Source organism: Peromyscus californicus, unplaced genomic scaffold (genome assembly GCF_007827085.1).
Source record: "Peromyscus californicus insignis strain IS unplaced genomic scaffold, ASM782708v3 Scaffold_7__1_contigs__length_154581171, whole genome shotgun sequence".
Classification (NCBI taxonomy): domain Eukaryota; kingdom Metazoa; phylum Chordata; class Mammalia; order Rodentia; family Cricetidae; genus Peromyscus; species Peromyscus californicus.
Genome location: NW_026294595.1, coordinates 79,641,808 through 79,664,811, shown reverse-complemented (window position 1 = coordinate 79,664,811; position 23,004 = coordinate 79,641,808). Strand labels below are relative to the sequence as shown.

At 41.0% G+C, this 23,004-nt stretch overlaps 1 protein-coding gene across 2 annotated transcripts in view; it reads right to left on the bottom strand.

Moving 5' to 3' along the window:
• Cstf3 (cleavage stimulation factor subunit 3) overlaps nt 1-17,742 on the bottom strand; it is an 86,263-nt gene extending 68,521 nt beyond the window's left edge. For both annotated transcript variants that reach the window (XR_008215106.1, XM_052724603.1), the window contains exon 1: nt 17,529-17,742. Coding sequence is in view for 1 of the 2 variants with exons in the window: in XM_052724603.1 (XP_052580563.1) it covers nt 17,529-17,555 (27 nt within the window). In the remaining variant the exon portion in view is untranslated. The remainder of the gene's footprint in view (nt 1-17,528) is intronic.
• Between the last annotated feature and the right edge of the window lie 5,262 nt (nt 17,743-23,004).

The window sequence follows — 23,004 nt, the reverse complement described above, 5'->3', positions numbered from 1 at the left end:
ATGCTTTTAATCCCAGCACTCAGGAGGCAGAGGCAGGCGGATCTCTGAGTTTGAGGCCAGCCTGGGCTACAGAGTGAGTTCCTGGAAAGGCTCCAAAGCTACACAGAGAAACCCTGTCTTGGAAAAACCAAAGAAGTAAATAAATTAGCTTTAACCACTGAAAGATAGGAATTTATTTAAAAAGAATTTTTTTCTTTGTTTTTTTGAATCAGGGTTTCATTATGTAGTCAGGCTGACCTTGAATGCTAGTGAACCTCCTGCCTCAGCATCCAAAGCACTAGGATTACAGGTATGAGCCATCACACCTGCTCAACACATTCTAAGACTGCTGCAATTTAAATTAAAATTATCCCTTACTAATATATACAAGAGCTTTATGACTAGTGTAGGGAAAAAGAAAGAAAGTTCACAAAAAATGACTACCAGCCCCACTCACATACTAAAACATCTAAAATTTGGTAATGTAAAAGATCAATACAGCAATGCATGGGAAAATATTAAATAATAAAAGTAGCATTTTATATCAGAATGGCGAATTTCCAGTAAATATAAATTTTACCAATTTTATCAAGGTAAAGCCAAATTCTCACTATTTTTCATTTACCAAAATAAAGATAAGAACTAGACAATATTCTGAGATGTATCTTAAGTTGTTCATAAGCTTTTAAATAAAGTTAACTACAATTTAAAATTTTCAATTAACATATTTAAAAGTAACAGGCGGGCATGTGGCACATGCCTTTTAATCCAAGTACTTGGGAGGAAGAGGCAGGAGGATCTTTGTAGGCTTTTGAGGCCAGCCTGGTCTACAGAGTGAATTCCAAACCAGCCAAGGATATACAGTTGGGTTCTATCTCCAAAGTGTGTGTGTGTATGTGTGTGTGTTTGTGTGTGTGTGTAACAGATGAAAGGACAGTAGTAGCCACTAAGCTTACTAGCAAATAAAAAGGGTCAAATAACTTTTTAGACACTCAAAAGAAATGAAATATATCCCATGGGATAGAAATGAAATATTCTATAACTAATACTGATATTCTCAGTGTTGAGGTGAGGGGAAGCAGGTAGAAAACACTGACCAAAATTTAATAAGAATATGACACTGAATATCATTTCTAACAACTTATTCTACTATACAAGAAAACAGCTACTGGCCTGCTGTGTAAGACTGGTAATAATTTAAATAGCCATGTTGGAAAGAACCAGTTAAATTATGAAATTTGGAGTCATTGAAAACAGTTAAGGTATTACAATTTCCCTAACAATGACTAAAATAAGACTGAAGACTGGCAGGAAGCACATATAAACCAAACAAACTTTTGGAGGGGCATGATGGCTCATACCTGCAAATGTTAGTATCTAGGAGGCACAAAGATGACAATGAGTTCAAGGATAGCCCTGCTAAAGTAAAAACTTGTCTCAAAAACAAACAAACAAGCAAGCAAGCAAACAAACAAAACCCCAAGGAGGTTAGAGAGATGGCTCAGCAGCTAAGAGCAATTGCTGTTCTTTCAGAGGATCCAAGTTCCAGTCCTAGCACCTAGACCACATGGCTCCAAAATGCCTGGGGATCTGATGGTCTGTTCTGATCTCCCTGGAATCCCTCCCCAACATAAAATAAATTAATAAATTTGAAATAACCAGTTAAGTTTTGTCTGGAGGTACGTATAAAACTGTAATTATATCCTGGTGTAGTAGGACACACCTCTAATCCCCAACACTTGGGAAACAGATCTCTGAGTTCCAGGCATCCAGAAGACCCTATCTGGGGCGTGGGGATGAACAGGGAGCAAAAACAAAGAAGCCTGGGAAAAAATTAGAGCTCCTAAAATGACCTCAAATCATGGGTGAAAAACTGCTTAAGAGGTGGTTCAGTGGTCAGCAGGACTTGCAACTCTTACAGAGAGGTTCACCTCCCAGCACCTATACTGAGCGTCACAACCACCTCTAAGTCTAGTTTCAGGAGATCCAATGCCTTCTGGTCTCCTCAAGCACGAGGCATGCCCATGGTACACAGAGACACACACAGGCAAAACACCCATACACAATTAAAAAACAAAATGAAATGAAACAAAACAAAAACCTTAAAATTAAATAAGAAGCAGTTATTAAAGAGGCTGGCAAGATCACCCAGAGAGCAAAGGCACTTCCCATGCAAGCTTGATAACCTATGTTTGATACCTGGAACCTAGAAAAGTTGTCCTCTGACCTCCATACACTCACATAGATACATCATGCATGAGCAGCACAAACACACACAATAAAAATAATAATAAAAGAATGATTAAAAGGAGGAGGGTTTGGAGAAATGATTTAAAGTTAGTTAAGTCCTGCTTTGCATTCATGAGGACTGGAGTTCAGATCCCTGCCTGCATTCACCTCAAAGGAGTAGGCAGAGAATTAGGAGACTACTCTACCACAACACAGGCACGAACGCACACACAGCAGCCTGATTACCTGAGTTAGATCATCAGGACCCTTGTAGTGGAAAAAGTGACTGTTCCAAGTTGTCCTAACCTCCATAAAGCACCCACTGACCCACATCCACAAAATAAAAAATTCAATTGCAATAAACTTTAGAAATTACACTTAAACAGATACAGGTATAGATTTCTTTTAACCTTCTAGTAGCCACGAGCTATGTGGCAGGGTATAGATTAATGGAAATGGATTAATTTAAGCTGTAAGAACAGTTAGCAAGAAGCCTGCCACGGCCATACAGTTTGTAACCAATATAAGTCTCTGTGTTTACTTGGTCGGGACTGAGTAGCTGTGGGACTGGCAGGTGAGAGAGTTTGTCCTGACTGTGGGCCAGGCAGGAAAACTCCAGTTACAAATGGCGTCCAACGTGGTGGCAAGAGTTTCCACCCAAAAACTGAGAAAAAAGATTCTAAAACGGAGCTAAAAACAGCTTCCTAATTGTCTCTCTCAAATGAGCGGCAGCTGCCGGTTTGAGCTACTGGTGGGTTCCTAGCGTGCGTGCTCGACCTGCCTATGGCGGGAATGAGGCCTTTGCAAGTGGCACTTTGAGCTGCATGGTGGATTTAGCCTTTGCTGGTGCAGAGCAAAAGGGGAGGTTTCTGGGCTACACGCTGCTTGGCTAAAAGCATAGACCCCCGATAGCTCCCAGAGCTGGCGGTAAACCATGGCCATGTTGGGAAGCTGAGGTGGGTGGAGCCAGCAGCCACAGCTGCTGCAGTTTAAGGCAATAGATTCACAATAAGACAGATTCAGATGTAATAGTTTACAATGTGTGTAAAAGATACGTAGGCTTGAAAGAGACAAAAAAGATGATATATAGAGTTATAGAAACAAATACATAGTTTTAAAAAATAAAGTCTTTAAAGAGACAGTAAAGGTAGTATAAAAAATAAGCCACGTAAAAATGGATATTACACAGAGAATCTGGATTGTGTTGTCTTTGGGACTTTTAACTGCAGAAAAACATTTGATTGTAAAAGCTGTTGAGTTATGTCAAAATGTATACTTTAAAGGTACTTTGACTTCAAAATTTGGATATAAGGATATGTTGCTTTGGAAAAGAGTCTCTTTTGTTTCCACAGAGAGCCAGAGGCTATGGATTTGTTCAAGATTAAGATACATCAGGTTTGACCAGCCAAGACCCCCTGAAAGTCTCCGATGACACCATGGCCCAGATGATCCAACATCCAGAATGGTTTGAAGGCAACTGGCTCAGACGATACAGCCTCACAGACTATTCCATAATCCTAAAATTTTCTTTGTTTCCCCATAAGATACAGCGCCCCCCTCCAGCAGGAAGTAGTAAGAGAAGCTACGCCCAAATTCCCAAATTATATGTAATTTTACTTTGTTAAGGTTAAAACCTTCCTTTTGAAAAAAAAAAGGGAAGTGCTGTGGGATGTTCTGTATGGCAAATGTGTTGCTAATTAGTCAATAAATAAAACACTGATTGGCCATTGGCTAGGCAGGAAGTGTAGGCGGGACAAGGAGGAGAATAAAGCTGGGAAGTGGAAGGCTGAGTCAGAGAGACACTGCCAGCCGCCACGATGACAAACAGCATGTGAAGATGCCGGTAAGCCACGAGCCATGTGGCAAGGTATAGATTAATGGAAATGGATTAATTTAAGCTGTAAGAGCAGTTAGCAAGAAGCCTGCCACGGCCATACAGTTTGAAACCAATATAAGTCTCTGTGTTTACTTGGTCGGGTTTGAGAGGCTGTGGGACTGGCAGGTGAGAGAGATTTGTTCTGACTGTGGGCCAGGAAGGAAAACTTTAGCAACAATTGTACACACAATAAACCCAATAACATACTAAATTTGTTACTAAAAATTAGGACAATCATTTTTCCCCTGGTACTAAGATCTGTGCCCTCTCAAGGGAAAAATGACTGTTGATAAAAAACAAAAAATAAACATACAAACAAAAAAAAAGCAAGCAAAACCAAAAAACACTGCCAAGGTTTACTGCTGCGTTTTTTGTTTTGTTTTGTTTGTTTTTTAAACTCTTGTGTGGTGGTTTGAATGAGAATGACCCCCCAGAGGTATGTGTATGTTGGAAGACTTGATCCCCAGTTGGTTAAACTGTGTGGTAAGAATTAGGAAGTGCAGCCCTGCTGCAGGGGGTGTGTCACTGGGGGTAGGCTTTGAGATTCCAAAAGACTCCCAGTATGGATCAGGAAATGAGTTCTCAACTGTTCCTGCCACCATGCATCTGCTTTGGACTCTAACTCCCTGAACTTATATAAATAAGCCCATTAAACTTTCTTTCTTTTTTGGTTTTTTGAGACAGGGTTTCTCTGTGTAGACCTAGCTGTCCTGGAACTCATAGAGATCCTCCTGCCTGTGCTTCACTGAGTGTTGGGATTAAAGGCATGCACCACCATGCCGCACCACCGCCTGGCTTAAACTTTCAAATTACCTTGTTCACGGTGTTTTGTCACAGTAATACAAAAGTGTAAGGATGTTTAATTTTGTACTGTGAGAATTATTTAAAGTGTCTAATAGTTTATGAGAACTCAGCTAGAACTCAAGATCTTGACAGAAAATTAACCCCTCAAATGAAATAATTATATACTATAAAATATATAAAGTAAGAAACTAAAACCACTAATATTTGGTCTACATATATGCAATGTAAACACTAAGAAGACTAAGGTAAGAGGATTGCCATGGACTCTGAGATTAGTCTGAGTTCCAGGTAAGACTGTTTCAAAATCAATTTTTCCGACCAAGCTTAATCCTAGCAACACACACACACACACACACACACACACACACACACACACACACACACACGGGTGGGGTGAGGGTGGAGCCATAAACAAAATGTTAAAAGAAAATGCTCAGAGATTAGTTTAAAAAAAAAAAAAAAAAGGGGCCGGGCGGTGGTGGCGCACGCCTTTAATCCCAGCACTCGGGAGGCAGAGCCAGGCGGATCTCTGTGAGTTCGAGGCCAGCCTGGGCTACCAAGTGAGTCCCAGGAAAGACGCAAAGCTACACAGAGAAACCCTGTCTCGAAAACCCCCCCCCCCAAAAAGGGAAGAAAAACACAATTTCATTAAAGCTTGAAAATTCTATACATAAACAACTATAGGAACAACAAGATCAACCCTTGTAGTTCTATTTTCCTCTGTCCAATGATGAAGTAAAATGTTTGTAAAGTAATCCACATAGGTAATTCTCAACTGTATTAACAACGGAAGGTAAAAGACTTCAGTCTGTTGCTGAGGGGAGAGCTTGATGCCACTGCCAGGCCTTGAGTGTCCTGAATTCTTACTAGTTTGGTGAAGATTCCACATGTAAATTCTTTGAGGTTATCCTCATTGGTCCCATCCATAAAGCTATTAGTAGAAACCCTGACACTCAGTAATCACCAAACCAGCACAGGGAGATCTCTGTGGGCTGACAATCTGCAGGAGCAAGAGCTGTGGCCAAGTTCCACCACCCTATTGGTGGTTCTCACACTGCAGCTGGGAGAAGGTACAGTACTCTCGAGCACAGTAACAGTGACTCTTGTGAAATTCATACCCAATAAACAATTTAGGGCAGTCAAACAAACAAACCCCAAAAACCAACTACAATGGAAGCTATCCAAAATGATTACAACACATGCCCTTGCTTATTAGCTATGGCCACATTCAAATTCCACAACAAAAATCCTTTAATCGTCAGTTACGAACCAGTAGGTAGCCAAGGTTAAAAGCTATCCTTTTTTTTTTTTTTGAGACAGGGTTTCTCCGTGTAGCCCTTGTTGTCCTAGAACTTGATCTATAGACCAGGCTGGCCTTGAACTCAAAGATCCACCTGCCTCTGCCTCCCAACTGCTGGGATTAAAGGTATGTGCAACCACCACCCAACACCAACTAATCTTAAAATCAGAAAAAGACAACCAGACAGTGTGTGCCTCGTAGCTTAATTCCATATGAGATTTACAATATCATCTATGAAACACACTTGAAAGAAAATAAAAACACCTGAGGTGAATCTGGCCAAGCCTCAAATCCAATCAGTAGTTTCCAGAAATTACACTCTAGAACAGAGAAACATGCTAAAGTGCAATCAGCAAAATACAGCAAGAAAAAATTGTGGATTGTTTTTCTTGTTTTGTACCATCCAGCTAAGAGCATTCTTCTGTCACACTACAGAAGAAAGAAAAGCTCAAGTTTCCTAGGATATGAAAAAAAGAGACATGGTAGTGTAAATCTGGTTAAAAAGACTGTGACGAATGTCACAGGCCTCAGTGAGGAAGCTACAATTATTTTGTTAAATGGCCATGATGTACCTGTCAAACTGCCTTCTATATAACTATGTTTATGCCCATATATCAGTGCTACTGCCAGGTTTGGTCAGAAAAGCTTCTGTTTGCAGTACGTAGCAGTTAATTATCGCAGACTCATGACTGGTCAAAGTGAGGAGAGTAAGTGACTATTGAATGCTCAGTTTTAAATTGGGACATCTACATCACCTTCCCCCCAAGGCTCACAGAACACCTCAGGAAAGGGAATGGAAAGGATTAAAAGACCAGAGGAAGGGGGTATGGTGCAGAAAGCTGTTTTCCTGGTAGGACATGGCCACTGCACCCTTGAACACACAGCAGCTGTGATTACCTGTATTAGACTTGTAAATGACTGGGTCCATAAACATGGGTTCACTAGGCCCCTTCTGGGCATCTACAGGCAGTTAATAGTTGCTGGGTCAGAAGGAGACATTTTCTTCAGTGGTATGACCACTGGTAAGACACCCATGCTCCTGAAAGCAACCCTAATGAAACTCACTGGGCCCCCTAGAGGGGGCGAGGGGAAGATAAAAAGTATAGAAGGGGCCGGGCGGTGGTGGCGCACGCCTTTAATCCCAGCACTCGGGAGGCAGAGCCAGGCGGATCTCTGTGAGTTCGAGGCCAGCCTGGGCTGTACAAAGTGAGTTCCAGGAAAGGCGCAAAGCTACACAGAGAAACCCTGTCTCGAAAAACCAAAAAAAAAAAAAAAAAAAAGAATAATGAAGGATGGGTGTATAGCTCAATGCTAAAGTATTTGCCTAGCCATGAATGAGGCCCTGAGTTTAATTTCAGCATCATAAAAACAAAAATAAAAACACAAGGAAAATATGCAATTCTTTCTGTTCCTACTAGGAAGGTAAAAGAGACTGGAGGATAGAGCCTTCTCCAAATAACTATTCAAGGTAAACTGGAGTAGTGTTACATAGGGGATTCAAAGTAAAACTGAAAAACAAATCAGCTTAGACAGGCAGATTGTAACAAATTCAAAGACCAGCCCAGGTTACATAATGAGTTCTAGGACACCTGGGCTATACACATACATACAATTAAAGAGAATGGCTTCATCTAAGTGAAACAAAACAAAAATATGGGGGAGGGGAAGGAGCTGTACAGATTGGTCAGTAGGTTCAATTCCCAGAACCCACATCAGGCAGCTTGCAACCACCTGTAACTCCAGCTCTAGAGGGATCTGATCCTCTGACCTCTGAGGGCACTTGCATTCATATGCACAAGCACAATGCACATATACGTAATTAAAAATAATTTTAAAACAAAGCTTTAATGTGAACGAACCAGGCATGGTGGCACATGCCTTTAATCCCAGTACTTGGGAAGCAGAGGCAGGTAGATCTCCTAGTTTTATGCCAGCCTGGTCTACATAGCAAGTTCCAGGATAGGATAGACAGGGCTACATAGAGACCCTGTCTCAAAATAAACAAATATACATATGAATTAAGGGGGAAAGGATATCATTAAAAAAAGATGAAAATTTAGAAGGAAATCTATGCTTGGATAATAAGCTCTTCTTGCCTGAGACCAACTGAACAAGCAAAGATGAGCCTCAATTCCCATTTTGAAGTATTTTCCATTATTGAATGAATACGAACCATAGTTAGGGAGTGTTAAGGACAAAAATCAGTAATACATTATTCTCATATAGTCTGCAATTTTACTATTTACTTTTATCAAGTATATATTTAAAAGCAACTTACAGCTGGGCTTAATGGTTCATGCTTGCAACCCCAGCACTTGGGAAATTGAAGCTGGAAGACTAAATTCAAGGCCAGCAGGTTCTGTACTATGAGACTATCAAGGAAAGCTTGAGCTAAGTGAATGAATATAAGGACATTTATCCTCTTCCAGAATTCTGAGGTTTGCAACCTTTCATTTTCTTAAAATCACCTCAAGTACATGTTATTTTCTGTTTTTTACTACGTGTTTTAAACGAAGATTCTCAGTTTACTCACAGGATTAGAAACAGCAATCTGAAATCACAGATTTCACCTGTATTTTCATAAAGAACCTAAATAACTGTGACAAAAATGGGTCCCGAACTCCACTATGAGAAACAGTAAATGGTCCAATATTTTAGTCAATGCCACACACCAAACAAGACTTACTTTTTTTTTTGAGCTGAGGATCGAACCCAGGGCCCTCTGAGCTAAATCCCCAACCCCTAAACAGGACTTATAATGGTGTTGAAAAATTCCACCACAAAAAAGTTTAGTGACCTTTTTGTTTGTTTGTTTGTTTTTGGAGACAGGGTTTCTCTGTGTAGTGTCTTGGAACTCACTCTGTAGATCAGGCTATCCTGGAACTCAAGAGATCCTCCTGCCTCTGCCTCCCAAGTACTGTGATTAAAGGTGTGTGCCACGACTACCAGGGCTGTTTAGTGACATCTTGACCATCACAATTTCAATGCATTACTGGTGTTGGAAATGATGTATTCTAAACAAAGGTCTAGCACATATAATTACATAGTACATAATACTTTATAATAATAACTGGGTTACTGCCTTAAATATTTACAGTATTTTTAAAATGTATTTATTTTATTTCATGTGCAATCATGCTTGTCTGCATGTATGTCTGTGGGGCAGTGTCGGATCCCCTGAAACTGGAGTTACAGGCAGTTATGAGCTGCCATGTGGCTGCTGGGAATTGAATCTGGGTCCTCTAGAAGAGAAGTGGTCTCCAGCCCCCCTTACAATATATATTTTTAATCAAAATATATAGCATAGAATAAAGAACACCCTCATTATTTTCAGAGATAAAAAACTTAAAATGCACTGGGCAGTGGCAGTGCATCTATCTATAAGTTCTAGAGGCGAGCCTGGTTGGGAGGGGGAGAGTGGGAGAAGGATGGACAGACAACTTAAAAAGTAAAGTGTAGCTGGGCGGTGGTGGCACACGCCTTTAATCCCAGCACTCGGGAGGCAGAGCCAGGTGGATCTCTGTGAGTTCGAGGCCAGCCTGGTCTACAGAGCGAGATCCAAGACAGGCACCAAAACTACACAGAAAAACCCTCCCCCAAAAGTAAGGTGTAGCCAGGAATGGTGTACATGCTCAGGAGGCAGAAGCAGGAGGATCACTGTGAGTTTAAGGTCTATGTGGTGAGTTCCAGGCCAGCCAGAGCTACAAAGTGAGACCCTGTCTCAAACAAATAAAATAGTAAGGTGTGTTGCATACCTTTAACGCCAACACTAGAGAGGCAGAGACAGGTGAATCTTTATGAGTTCCAAGACTCCTGGGGCTACAGAGTTAAACCCCGTCTTACTCAGGAAGCTGAGACAAGATAAGGAGTTTCTGGGCAGCTTCAGCTACATAGCAAGACGCTGTCAAAACAGTTTACTATGTAACAATATTATTCAGGTATGGTGACTTATGCCTACAACATAGCACTTAGGAGACTGAGTGAGGCAGAACTGCCTTGAGTTTGTGGCCAGCCTAAGCTATATAGTGAGTTCCAGGGTAACCCAATTATAGAGTAAGACCATGTAGCACAAACAAATCAAAATGCATTTGACTAAAATGCCTAAGGCCCTGGGTTCCATCCCTAACACCATGGAAACCACCAAATAAACCAACCAGCATGCCCCATTAGGCCAGGAAGCAGCTTCCTCTCTCTCTACTTTCTTCCTTTCCCCACTCAATTTTTGATCCCCACCTCGGAAGCTTTATGTCTGGTGCATGCCAGGCAAGTACCCTACCATAATCTTACAGCAATGCTCCTCATGTATCATTTCCTCTTGCACTATTTTTATTTTGTACTGTTTTGTTCAATGTGCCTTTTAGAGCAACAGGCTAATAGGATTCTGCTATTAACATTCCAGTGGACTCATAGGCTATAAATATATGTACACATATACCCCTACCACAAAACCCCAGGCCGTAACATATATTCTGTGTAAGCATGTTCACTGTACAATGTTTAACACAAGAAAAATTACTTCAAGAATATCATGAAACAACATGACTATTACCTGCATGACAATTATCTACTCTGTTCTAAATACATTTTCCAAATATCATGTATCCATAAAATATAAGATGGTACCAAACACAAATGATCCTAACTTAATTTTTGCTAAAACACCAAGAAAACTGCATATAGTACATGTTTGAAGTCTTTTATCTCTGCAACCTTCTTCCAAAAATAAAAACAGGCCTAATATGGTAGTGCACACCTTCAATCCCAGTACTTAGGAGGCAGAGGCAAGGGGATCTCAAAGCCATTCTGGTCTATATAGTGAGTTTTTCAAAAGAAAAATAGGAAAATAAGCCATGGCAGCATTTTATGACTTTCTTGGAGTAAGTACAAGCTAATTGAGCCAACTAACATGCTCAATGAATAAAGTATATTACAGGATAGGTGTCACATTTAGGATTAGATGCCAGCTCGGTCCTATGTTCCTTTGCCCATGTAAATAAATTGTGTTCAAGAAAAGCAGTCCGTATCTGGTATTACATAACAATGACCCCTCCAATTTTTCCAAAAACAAAAATCATACTCAATTTAAAAACTTTAAAAAAAAATCTAAGAGTAAGGTGTTGGTTGAAATAGTAATCATACCCACTTCTTCATCCCCTAGGAAGCAAACACAAATGTACAAAGGGCTGGGGATGTAGTTCTGTAGAACATGAGCTAGCATAATCAAGGTTCAATACCCAGCAATGCAAAAAAAATCATCATTTAAAAAAACAAAAAAACAAACAACAACAACAACAAAAAACCTCCTGGGCTAGAGATATAGTTCAGTGGTAAAGCATTTGTCTATCAAGAATGCTGCCCGAAGTTTGCCGGGCGGTGGTGGCGCACGCCTTTAATCCCAGCACTCGGGAGGCAGAGCCAGGCAGATCTCTGTGAGTTCGAGGCCAGCCTGGACTACCAAGTGAGTTCCAGGAAAGGCGCAAAGCTACACAGAGAAACCCTGTCTTGAAAAACCAAAAAAAAAAAAAGAATGCTGCCCGAAGTTCAATCCTCAATACTACCAAAAAACAGAAGAAAAAGTCTAGCTTGTTGGAGGCACACCTATAATCTAGCATCAGGGAGACTGCAACAGGTCACCCATGGAAAAAGAGAAATCTTTGAGCTGAGTACATGCCTATAATTCCAGCACTTGGAACATGGAGTTCAAAGCTAGTCTGAGCTACCAAAGACCCAGTTAACAAACAACAAAAGAAGGAAAACACAAAAAGCAAAAACTTAACCTTTGGAATTTGACCAACAAGGCTTTCAATCAAAAATAGCCAAGATATTAATTCACTAGATTAAGTGGCATATTATGAAAATAGAGTAAAGAACAAAGTTTTTGTCATTCTAATTTTATTCAATATTTACAGAATTAAATTATCTATCAAACCATAAATAATTTAAATAGCTGGGTAAGGTAGTATATACTTAAAATCCCAGTACTCAATGCTCAAGAGTTCCAAGTCAGCCTAGACTATAAATACCCTACCACTAAATAAAACCTCACTGATTCAAACCCCTTTTTAGGTCTCTCCTCATACAATTGCCAACAGTCCTAACAAAATGACCCAGATTTACAACTGGATTTTGTTTAAGGAGAAATGCAGATATGGGATATGATAGAAAAGTTTAAAACCATGAACTGTTTTTTGGCGATATGAATAGATACAAACACATGGATTCTGATTTTGTCCTTCTACCTGGGATATACATATCTTTATGTCCAGAAACAACCTAATATTCAACAAATACAATCTCTACTAACAGTCCCTTTCAAAATGAAAAAAAAAAAAAGGACAGATCTAGTACCCTTAGGAACAATTATTGCCAAATAAAGTAGAGGAAGTCCATTTTTCCTAAGAAATATTAAAATCAAACCTATTTACCTACTCAAAATTATCTTATACTAAATACCATTTAAAACAGGAGAGAAGAACATAGAAAAGGCTATAACAGAGAAATTTTATTAAACATATAAAAATAATTGGGTCCAAAAATACACTCTCCAACATATTTTGTTATCCTGCTTTCTTCTCAATTTTCTCCCCTCATGTATACCTTGAATTTTAAATTATTTGGTAATACTGTTATTTTTAAACAGATTTTAAGTACTAACAATATAAACTATGTTTCATACTCCTATAAGGGTTTCAATTATTTTTCCTCATTAAGAAGTATATCAAAGTACATATATTTTTCCTATTTTCTCTATTCTCTCCAAGCTTTTTTTCACTAGTAGAAAAACACTGACTCATGACTCCTCTGGGTGAAAAAGACCACCCCGAAAAATCAAAATAACTACAAAAAAAATGCTTTTCTTATTCTTTTGTACCCCCTCTGAGAAAGACTTGTTACATAGTTCAGAACAGACTCTACCCAAGATCCTCCTACTTCAGTTTTTGAATGCTGGGATCACTGGTGTGTGCCACCATGCTAGTCTCTTAACAGTCTTCAGTTCTGTTTAGGTTTTCTTACCCATACTTAAGGGTCATTTTTTAAAAAGGTTTTATTTTCATTTATGTGCATGAGATGAGACCAAAAGAGGGCATCAGATCCCCTGGAGTTGGATTTACAAGTGCTTGTGAGCCTCCCAAAATGGGCACTAGGAACTGAACTCCAGACCCAGTCCTTTTACAAGAGCGGCAAGCACTCTTAGCCACCGAGCCACCTCTCCAGCCAGAAGAGGTCATTTTAAGTACTCAATTTCTCCAGATTTCCACTGGCCACTGTCTTAAACACCAAGAACTGTACAGCCAATTCACATTTTAAATCCCGTCGTATCATTTAATTAATACTTTAGCTAAAGCAACTGAGATTTACTTCAATGCAATGAAGGCAGAGGAAAAGAGCAGCTCTGTGATAAATACACCATACATTATTTCTTTTTCCGCTTGCTTGAAAAGTATCACTACATGTAAAAGCCATTGAGGGGTGAGAGAGGAGTATGACTCTCAGTGATTAAGAGCACTTACTGCTCTGGCAAAGGACCCACGTTTAGTTCCCAGCACCCACATGGCAGCTCACAACAGTACCTCCATTTCCAGGGGATCAAAAGTCCCACCTCTGACCTTCTTGGGTGGTAGGTACATGGTACAGTGTACAAACATGCAAGCAAAACACTCATACATTTAAAAAGTTAAAAGCCAAAGTGAGACAGTGATGTTGTACGCCTTTAGTCACAGCACTCAGGAGGCAGAGACAGGAGAAATCTGTGAGTTCTAGGCCAGCCTGGGCTACAGATTGAGTTCCAGAACAGCCAGGGCAGTTACACAGAGAAGTTACCTGTCTCAAACAACAATAAAGTGCCTTTTGGGCCAGCAAGATAAAGTGCTTGCCACCAAGCCTTAGTTGAATCTCCAGGATCTACAGAGTAGGAAAGAACTGACTTTTAAAGGAGGTCCTCTGACCTCCACCAAGCCCACTGTGGCACACTTGAGCGCACACATACACCCTACCTATATTTTATATGTATCTTGAAGGATGGGGTTGGTTTTTTCAAGACATAGTTAGGTTTCTCTGTGTAATAGTCCTGGCTGTCCTAGAACTCACTTTGTAAACCAGGCGGGCCTTGAACTCAGAGATCCGCCTGCCTCTGCCTCTTGAGTGCTAGGATTAAAGACTTGCGCCACCCCTACCACCCCCACTACTGTATTATATTCTATCCAAGATACTTAACTTCAAAATTATCAAGACTGAGAATAGACCCAACTATAAATCCTACAAGAAATACTCCAAGAGTAAAAGATCTACTAAATGACACCATCAAAAACTCTCCAAACAAAATCTCAGAAAACGATAAAATAACCGTCTTTTCAAACAGATAACATAAGTGAAGAGGAAGGTGAAAGCTAATAGGAAGGATGGTTATGAGATAAATATATAAATACTGGATTCAGTGTTTTACTTAGATTAAATTTTTGTTTGGTGGTTTTCTTGTTTTGCTTTTGTTGTTGTTGTTGTTATTGAGACAAGGTCTCTTAATAGCCCAGACTGCCTTTAAACTCACTATGTCGCCAACAATGACTCTGAACTTCTGATCCTCTGACTTCCAACTCCTGAGTGCTGGGATTACATGTCTTCATCACAAAGCCTGGCTTAGGTAGAGCTCAGGATCTACCCCAGGTTGGATTCCAGAACCTTGTGCATACTACATAAACACTCTTATCAAATGAGCAACATTCCCAGCCCTATAAATCATGTTCTTGGGGCAATGACAAATCTGAATATGGATTATGTTAGAAGTACATCATTATTGAGCCGGGGCACTGGAGAGAACCTAGGATCCTAGTATCACCTAGAGGTGGAAGTTTAAGGTCATCATCAGCTACAAACTGAGTTTGAAGCCAGCCTGTCCTCAAACTTGTACAAGACCCCATCTTGAAAAAAATAAAACAAAAATACAGTATAACTAGATTTTGAGTGGGATAATGGTATGGTAGTTATGTAACAACATTAATGCCATTATATAAGAGAATGCTGAAATAGTTTGGACTGAAGTGTAACAGGTCAACTATCAGAGAAATGAGTATGGAGAAAGAATGTCAAGGTTAGAGGTATATATCTGTAGTAGAGGGCTTGCCTAACATGAGCAAGATCCTTGATTTGAGCCCCAGAACCACCATACACAAAATATACATGTGTAAATACATATATGTAATACAATATATAACAGCACGCACGTACATACATACATACACACATATATATATATATGACAAAACCTGTAACCATTGTTGGGTTCAATGAAAATTATAATAGGTGGTAATGAATTTTTTCTTCAACTTTTTTTGTTGTAAACTGCACAACAAAATTCAAAGGAGGCAAGCCTGGTGTGGTGGTCTCAGATATACAATCTCAGCACTCAGGATTGTGAGGCAGAAGGATTGCAATGAGTTCAAGACCAGCTTGAGTTAGAGTATTTTCCTGAACTTGAAAAAAAAAAAAAAAAAAAAGCTAGCTGTGGTGGTGCACCATCTTTACTCCTAGCATTTAACAAGGCAGAGGCAGGCTATCTCCATTAATTCGAAGCCAGCCTGATCTACACAGCAAGTTACATGCCAGCCAGGACTACATAGTGACACTGTCAAAATAAAAGGGGCTGGAGGCTAAAGGTTTCTAAGTTTTCATTATAGCATCACACTTCTTGTTGAGCCTCTAACTCAGCGGTTGAGTGCTTCCCTGCGCGCACAAGGCCCTGGGTTCAAGCTCCATCTGGGGTGGAACAGGATGACACAAACAAAAAACCCACACAGTTCTATAAACAAAATGGTGGCAATATTTTTGTCTTTACGATTTTATATAAAGCAATGAATGTCAGACACATCCAACATTTGCTTCACTTTCAGAAAACAAAAATATTAACCCAGAAAGAGTGGAGTAAAAAAACAATTTTGGTAAAATAGTTCAAAGGCACTGTATTCGTGGGCATCCCAACTGGAGGTAGAATGCAAAAGCAATGCCAAGATTTCAGGGATGAAATCGGTCCTCAAGCACACGTGAGCTTTGCTCACTTTCCCAAAGTAATTAAATTTATAGTTTACCCACACTTCATTAACAAACAGTCCTATTTATGTCCCCCATCACCTCCATGTTTCACATTATAAGCTGGAAACTGGAAAAAAGAAAATACAAGCATATTTCATTGCTACAGCAACAGGAAACTTAGGACTTTGAAGGACTACTTTTCTTTTCTTTTTCTTTCTTTTTTTTCTTTTTTTTTAGTTTTAGTGCCTTTCCTGGAACTCACTCTGTAGACCAGGCTGGCCTTGAACTCACACGAGATCGGCTTGGCTCTGCCTCCCGAGTGCTGGGATTAAAGGCGTGCGCCACGACCTCCCGGCCTAGGACTACCTTTCTTTTAAAAATATAAATAAATATGCTAGGATCAAGATCGAAAAACACCTCTCTCATAAAATCATTTTGTTTTTGTTCTTTTTTCTTTCTTTTTTTTTTTTTTTGCAATAAAAGGCAAATACTATCCTACAAAATTCAGGCTATAAAAGAGTAAAAGAACCCGACGTGAAGATGCACAGTCAGTATTCTCAGCTAATCCTAGCACTGGAGAGGCCAAGGAAGCAAGACTGTCACTACTAGGTCGCGCCTAGTTAGGGCTACACAGTAAAACCCTATCTAAAAAATAAAAAAGACAGCAAAAGGAAGAAGGGGATCTCATATTTAAAAATTTGATTTTTAAAATACTTAAATATCACTCTTATCTACCATTCAAGCAGCAGGTGCCTACAGTGACCAAAGCACATTTCCTGTTTTCAATTTATCAAATCCTGCAACAAGTTTGCGTAGCCGCAAAAGCAAAAACAAAGACGAGAGAAAAATCCACAAAATTCCCCCCAAAGTTCGGCATAGCCATGCTCTGCTTCCGGACTGTTGCTTTTTACCTTCGCGCTCTCGGGGGGGACTATTTTTCCAGATTGGTTTCGTTTCTATTTCTGGGGACAGAGGACTGGGGAGCAGAAGAGGGAAATAGTGCCAAGGCAGGTATACGTTAAAATAATCCGGAACTACCGGAACACCAAAATGGTTTCAAATACGCCGTCCCGACCGAAGAACTGCGATCAACAGGGCGAAGCCACCGCTCAGCTATTGTTTTGGGTCAAATGCTTGTTCATATGGACGCCACGGAGAGGCCACACTACTGGGCGACCTCAGGGGGTGCTCTCCCGTCCCCGGGGGTCAGCAGACCTCCAGAGCCCTTCCTCACGCGAACACCTCTGGAGGGTTCGCACCCACAGGGCCGGAGAGAGAAAGAGTTCGCCACGAGGCCCCACCGCTCTCGCTCCTCACCTGCTCCGCCGCTGCGTCTCCTGACATGGCCTCGGGGGATTACAACGTACGCGCTGGCCGGCAATGGGAAGCTAGAAAGGAAAAATTAAGCTAAAAACAATCCCCCCCCCACTACCCCTTGCCCAGCAGAGCCAGAGCCGCCACAGGAATCGCCACCGCCCACTCAGATATGAATTAAAATGGCTGCGCCCCAGCCGGCTGAGGGGTGTGAGGCCCTCCCGTATTCACTTCCGGGACAATGGGCGGGGCTAGGGCTCAACTCCCGGATTATTAGAGGTGCACAAGCGCAGAGCGATCTCAGGGGGCGGGCTCAACGCGTGAGCGAGCGTCACGGCCCGGAACTGATGACTCCGCTGCCCAGATTTCCGAGGGAGGCCGGAAACATCCCGCCTATTGGTCTGGGATCTCCCGCGCTTCTTGGAATTTAATTACTGAGTTGCAGAGCTGGGCTCCTCCCTGTTGAAACCTGACTGCCAATCAGTTCAGTTCAGGCAAAAGGACCATTTTAGGGAACAGCGCTGAGAGCCATGAAATGCCTCTCATGTTTAGGGGATAAGGAGTCTGTTAAAGCGTTCTGTGGTCTTGGCTAATGCTCTTTTCTTGACGATGAGAGGAACAAATCAAGTCCGTAATAACTTTTGCTGTCACCATTCCCGACCCGAGATTTTAGCTTAACATGTCACCACGGTTTCTTATCTGCAAATTTGTGGTAATAGCGCAGAACGGATGTTGCTTTGAATCCAGACTTCTCATCTCATTAAAGGAGTAAACCTGGGCAATTTGCATCCGCTCTGTCAGTTTCCTTGTCTATAGATAGGAATAACAACAACAGCTGACTACATTCTAATGATTTGTCCTCATACCCTTTTCTGTTTTTGTTTTTGTTTTGTTGTTGTTTGGTTTGGTTTGGTTTTTTCGAGACAGAGTTTCTCTGTGTAGCTTTGGAGCCTATCCTGGAACTCACTCTGTAGCCCAGGCTGGCCTCGAACTCACAGAGATCCGCCTGGCTCTGCCTCCCGAATGCTGGGATTAAAGGCGTGCGCCACCACCACCCGGCTGTTTTTTGTTTTTTGAGACAGAGTTTCTCTATGTAGCTTTGGTGTCTGTCCTGGAACTTACTTTGTAGACTTGGCTGGCCTCGAACTCATAGAGATTCGCCTGGTTCTGCCTCCCGAGTGCTGGGATTAAAGGCATGTGCCACGACTGCCTGGCTTGGGAGGCATTTTCTTAATAGAGATTCCCTACTCTCGGTTGACTTTAGGTTGTGTTAACATAAAATTATCCAAGACGCCGGGCGGTGGTGGCGCACGCCTTTAATCCCAGCACTCGGGAGGCAGAGCCAGGCGGATCTCTGTGAGTTCGAGGCCAGCCTGGACTACAGCGCGAGATCCAGGAAAGGCGCAAAGCTACACAGAGAAACCCTGTCTCGAAAAACAAAAAACAAAAAAAAAAAAAAAATTATCCAAGACAAGGATCTCCACCCCCACACCACATCCTGAGACAGGGTTTCTCTGTGTAACTCTAGCTTTCCTGGAACTCAATCAGTAGACCAGGCTGGCCTCAAACTCAGAGATCCACCTGCCCCTGCCTCCCAAGTGCTGGGATTAAAGGTGTGTGCCACCACCAGCAGAAAGGATCTTCAACATTCCTATAGTAAGACACGCCTTCTGAATCCATCTTTACTTCTTGAAGTTCTGGGGATTGAATCTAGACTTCTCTCATGTAAATGTTTCCTGTGCCAATGAGCTACACTTGAAGCCCCACAACTATCTTAATAACTGTGCCACTAATATTGACTCAGCACCCTGCTGTGGAATAATCCTTCTGTACACTGTGTGAATGTATGTCGCTATGATTGGCTTAATAAACAAGCTGGCTGGGCGGTGGCGGCGCACACCTTTAATCCCAGCACTTGGGAGACAGAGGCAGGTGGATCTCTGTGAGTTCGAGGCCAGCCTGGTCTACAAAGCAAGTTCCAGGAAAGGCACAAAGCTACACAAAGAAACCCTGTCTCGAAAAACCAAAAATAAATAAATAAATAAATAATAAACAAGCTGACTGGCCAATAGCTGAACAGGATAAAGTTAGGTGGGAAAGCCACACTGAGACTGATGGGATGAAGAAGGGGAGTCAGAGGAGTCACCAGCCAGACACAGAGGGAGCAGGAGATGAATGTGCCATACTAATAAAAGTACCACCATGTGGCAGAGTGTAAACAAGGAATATGGGTTAATGCTGCAAGCCACAAAAATATACAAAGTAGGATTTCAGCTGATTATGACAATGCTAATTCATTAGTCACTTCCCTATTGGGTTGCAAATGACAATTAACAATTACTGCCCCTCTATGTGATTCTTATCAACTCTCTGTTTGACCCTGAAAGCCTGACAATCACTGCCTGAGGAAACTCTTACCTGCCTTTATGACCACACAAGAATTCAAGCCTGGTGACCTTGCTTGACTAGGGGACTGCTATTGCTTGGGTTTATAACTGGACTCCTGAGAGACTTGGGGAGGACAGAGAGACAGAGAACGGAGAGGGATTAGGAGGATTTTGCCCAGAGAGAATGTGTGGATGAGATGGAAGATGAGGAAGAGTCAGATGGGGAAGTACTAGCTGGGTAAGAATGCAATGATAAGGACCTAGATGAGGCAGAATTAAGACCAGAGAATTAAGATAGAACTTAGAGGGAGCAGTAGATGAATATAGAGAGAAATCGGGCAAGAAAGGAGCTAGGCACAAGAACAGAACTGAAGCTGTGTAAATAGGATGTTATTCTAGAGAATTAAAGTGAATGGATTAAGGTGCTCGGTGTGCTGAGATTCTATTTCCCGAAAATAGTCCTCACCGTTTGTGTTCTCTCTCCTGAGCCCCTGGGATGTGTAATATTAAGGCTGGTCCCTCTACTACTAAACAAGAGGTTAACTTAAAATGTAAGCTAGTTAGCAATAAGCCTGAGCTATTGGTCAAACATTTACAATTAATATTAAGCCTCTGAGTGATTATTTGAGAGCAGCTACAGGACAGGAATACTTGGGCAACAAATGGCACCCAACATCCATATAAAGCCTGAAAAGGCTTTAAAAAGGATTCTAAACACACAAAAATGAAGTCAAGCATGGCTTCCTGGCAACTGTTCTTTCTTGGTAGGCTCTGTTGGCTAGCGGCGAACAGAGGTGTGGCTCCTTTAAGAGGTGGCTTCTTGACTCAGCAAAATATGGACAACTCTTTTAAGAGTCCTGAGAACAAACACTTAAATGGGGTTCACGAGCAGTGGGTGGAGCTCAACTTGGTGGCAACATGGACCCCCAAACTCTCCAGAGCTGGAGCAGTAAACGTGGCTCCCACTGGTACCTCTGCCATGAAGCTAAGCTCCCACAGATCAAACCAGGCGGAGTCAGCAACCAAAGCTGCTGCTTTGGTCCTAGCAACGCTGCTTAGCAGTTTAAAGGCTCATGTGATCAGAAAAAAAATAGACATATGCAGACAAAAACAAAACAAAACAAAACCAAAAACTTCTAAACAGTTTACAGTATGTTTAAAAGATACATAGGCAGCTGGGCAGTGGTGGTGCATGCCTTCAATCTCAGCACTTGGGAGGCAGAGCCAGTTGGATCTCTGTGAATTCCAGGCCAGCCTGGGCTACAGAGAGAAATCCAGGACAGGCACCAAAAACTACACAGACAAACAAACAAACAAACAAACAAAAACAGATACATAGGCTTGGGAGAAAGAAAAGAAAGAGCATATATAGTCATAGATTTAAAGGAATATTGGGGCTGGAGAGATGGCTCAGTGGTTAAGAGCACTGACTTCTCTTCCAAAGGTCATGAGTTCAGTTCCCAGCAACCACATGGTGGCTCACAACCAACTGTAATGAGATCTGGTGCCCTCTGCTGGCCTGCAGGGACACTTGCAGGCAGAACACTGTATACATAATAAATAAATTTTTAAAAAAATTAAAAAAAATATTGTTTTAAAATAATGAATTAGGCTGGAGAGATGACTCAGTGGTTCAGAGCACTGGCTGCTCTTCCAGAGGTCCTGAGTTCAATTCCCAGCAACCATAAGGTGGCTCACAGCCATCTATAGTGGGATCTGATGCCCTCTTCTGGTATAAAGGTGTACATGCAGATAGAGCACTCATACAATAAAATAATGAATTAAAGTCTTTAAAAGGGGAGTAAAGTAATATAAAAGAAAAAAGCCATGTAAAGATGGGAAATACACAGAGAGTCTGGATACTGTGTTATTGTGTTGTCTTTGAATTTTTTGACAGCTGAGGAAGGAGCAACAGCTGCTAAGAGACATTTGATTATAAATGCCGCTGGATTAAACCAATCTATATATTTTGAAAATGTCTTGACTTCAAAATGGAAGTCAAAAGGTATGTTACTTTGGAAAAGAGGTTCTGCTTTTATTTCCATAGGAAATAAAAGGCTATGTATTCGTTCAAAGTTAAAGATGATTAGGTCTGATGGAGGAAGGCCCCGTGGAATCCTGATTACAGACGTAAAAAAAAAAAAAAAACCTAAAAGAACATGTGATATATATTTTACCTGCTCAAACATAAAACAAAAAAATCATCTGGCTGACTTGTGTACAATGTACAGTCTATACTTGTATAAATGCAGACATGTAAGTTACCTTTAAAGGTTTATATTTTTCAGAGCAGGGGGATCAGACACCAATGAAAACGGGTGGCCCAGTGATCCAACATTTCGAAATACCTCTTATAGTCTCCTCTGAATTCTGCATCCAGAACAGTTTCAAGGCTGCTGGTGATGATCCAACCTCACAGAATACTCTAGTCAGGACTTAAATATTATTCTAAATTTTCTCAGGGTCCCTCAAAGATGCCAGCAACCCGAGATAACAGGAAGTAGTCTAGAGAAAAACACCCACATTCTCAAAATATTGGTTATGGATGTTTGTTATTATTTAAGGAGGGTTGGTTACAAATTGTTATTGGTCATAGTCAAGAAAAAAGCTAAACAAAGGAGCTAAATTCAAAGATCTCTTTCTAAAGGAAAAAAGGGAGGATATGATACAGAAATGATGAGATGAAAGGGTAGGTTATTGAATATTTTAATCCAAAAAACAACTATTAATCTTAAATATTTTACATTGACATGAATTTTGGTTTATTGGTACAAATTTAAAGTTATTTCTGTTATACTGCATGTATGTTTCTACTCTTGTTTGGGGTATTGTGCTTATGCAGCTCATTTAAAAATGTAAGCCGGGCGGTGGTGGCGCACGCCTTTAATCCCAGCACTCGGGAGGCAGAGACAGGCGGATCTCCATGAGTTCGAGGCCAGCCTGGGCTACCAAGTGAGTTCCAGAAAAGGTGCAAAGCTACACAGAGAAACCCTGTCTCGAAAAAAAAAACCAAAAAAAAAAATGTAATGTATAATGAAGAAATACAGATTAATAGTTAGTAACCTATAATAGTCAAGCTTGTAGTCATGTTA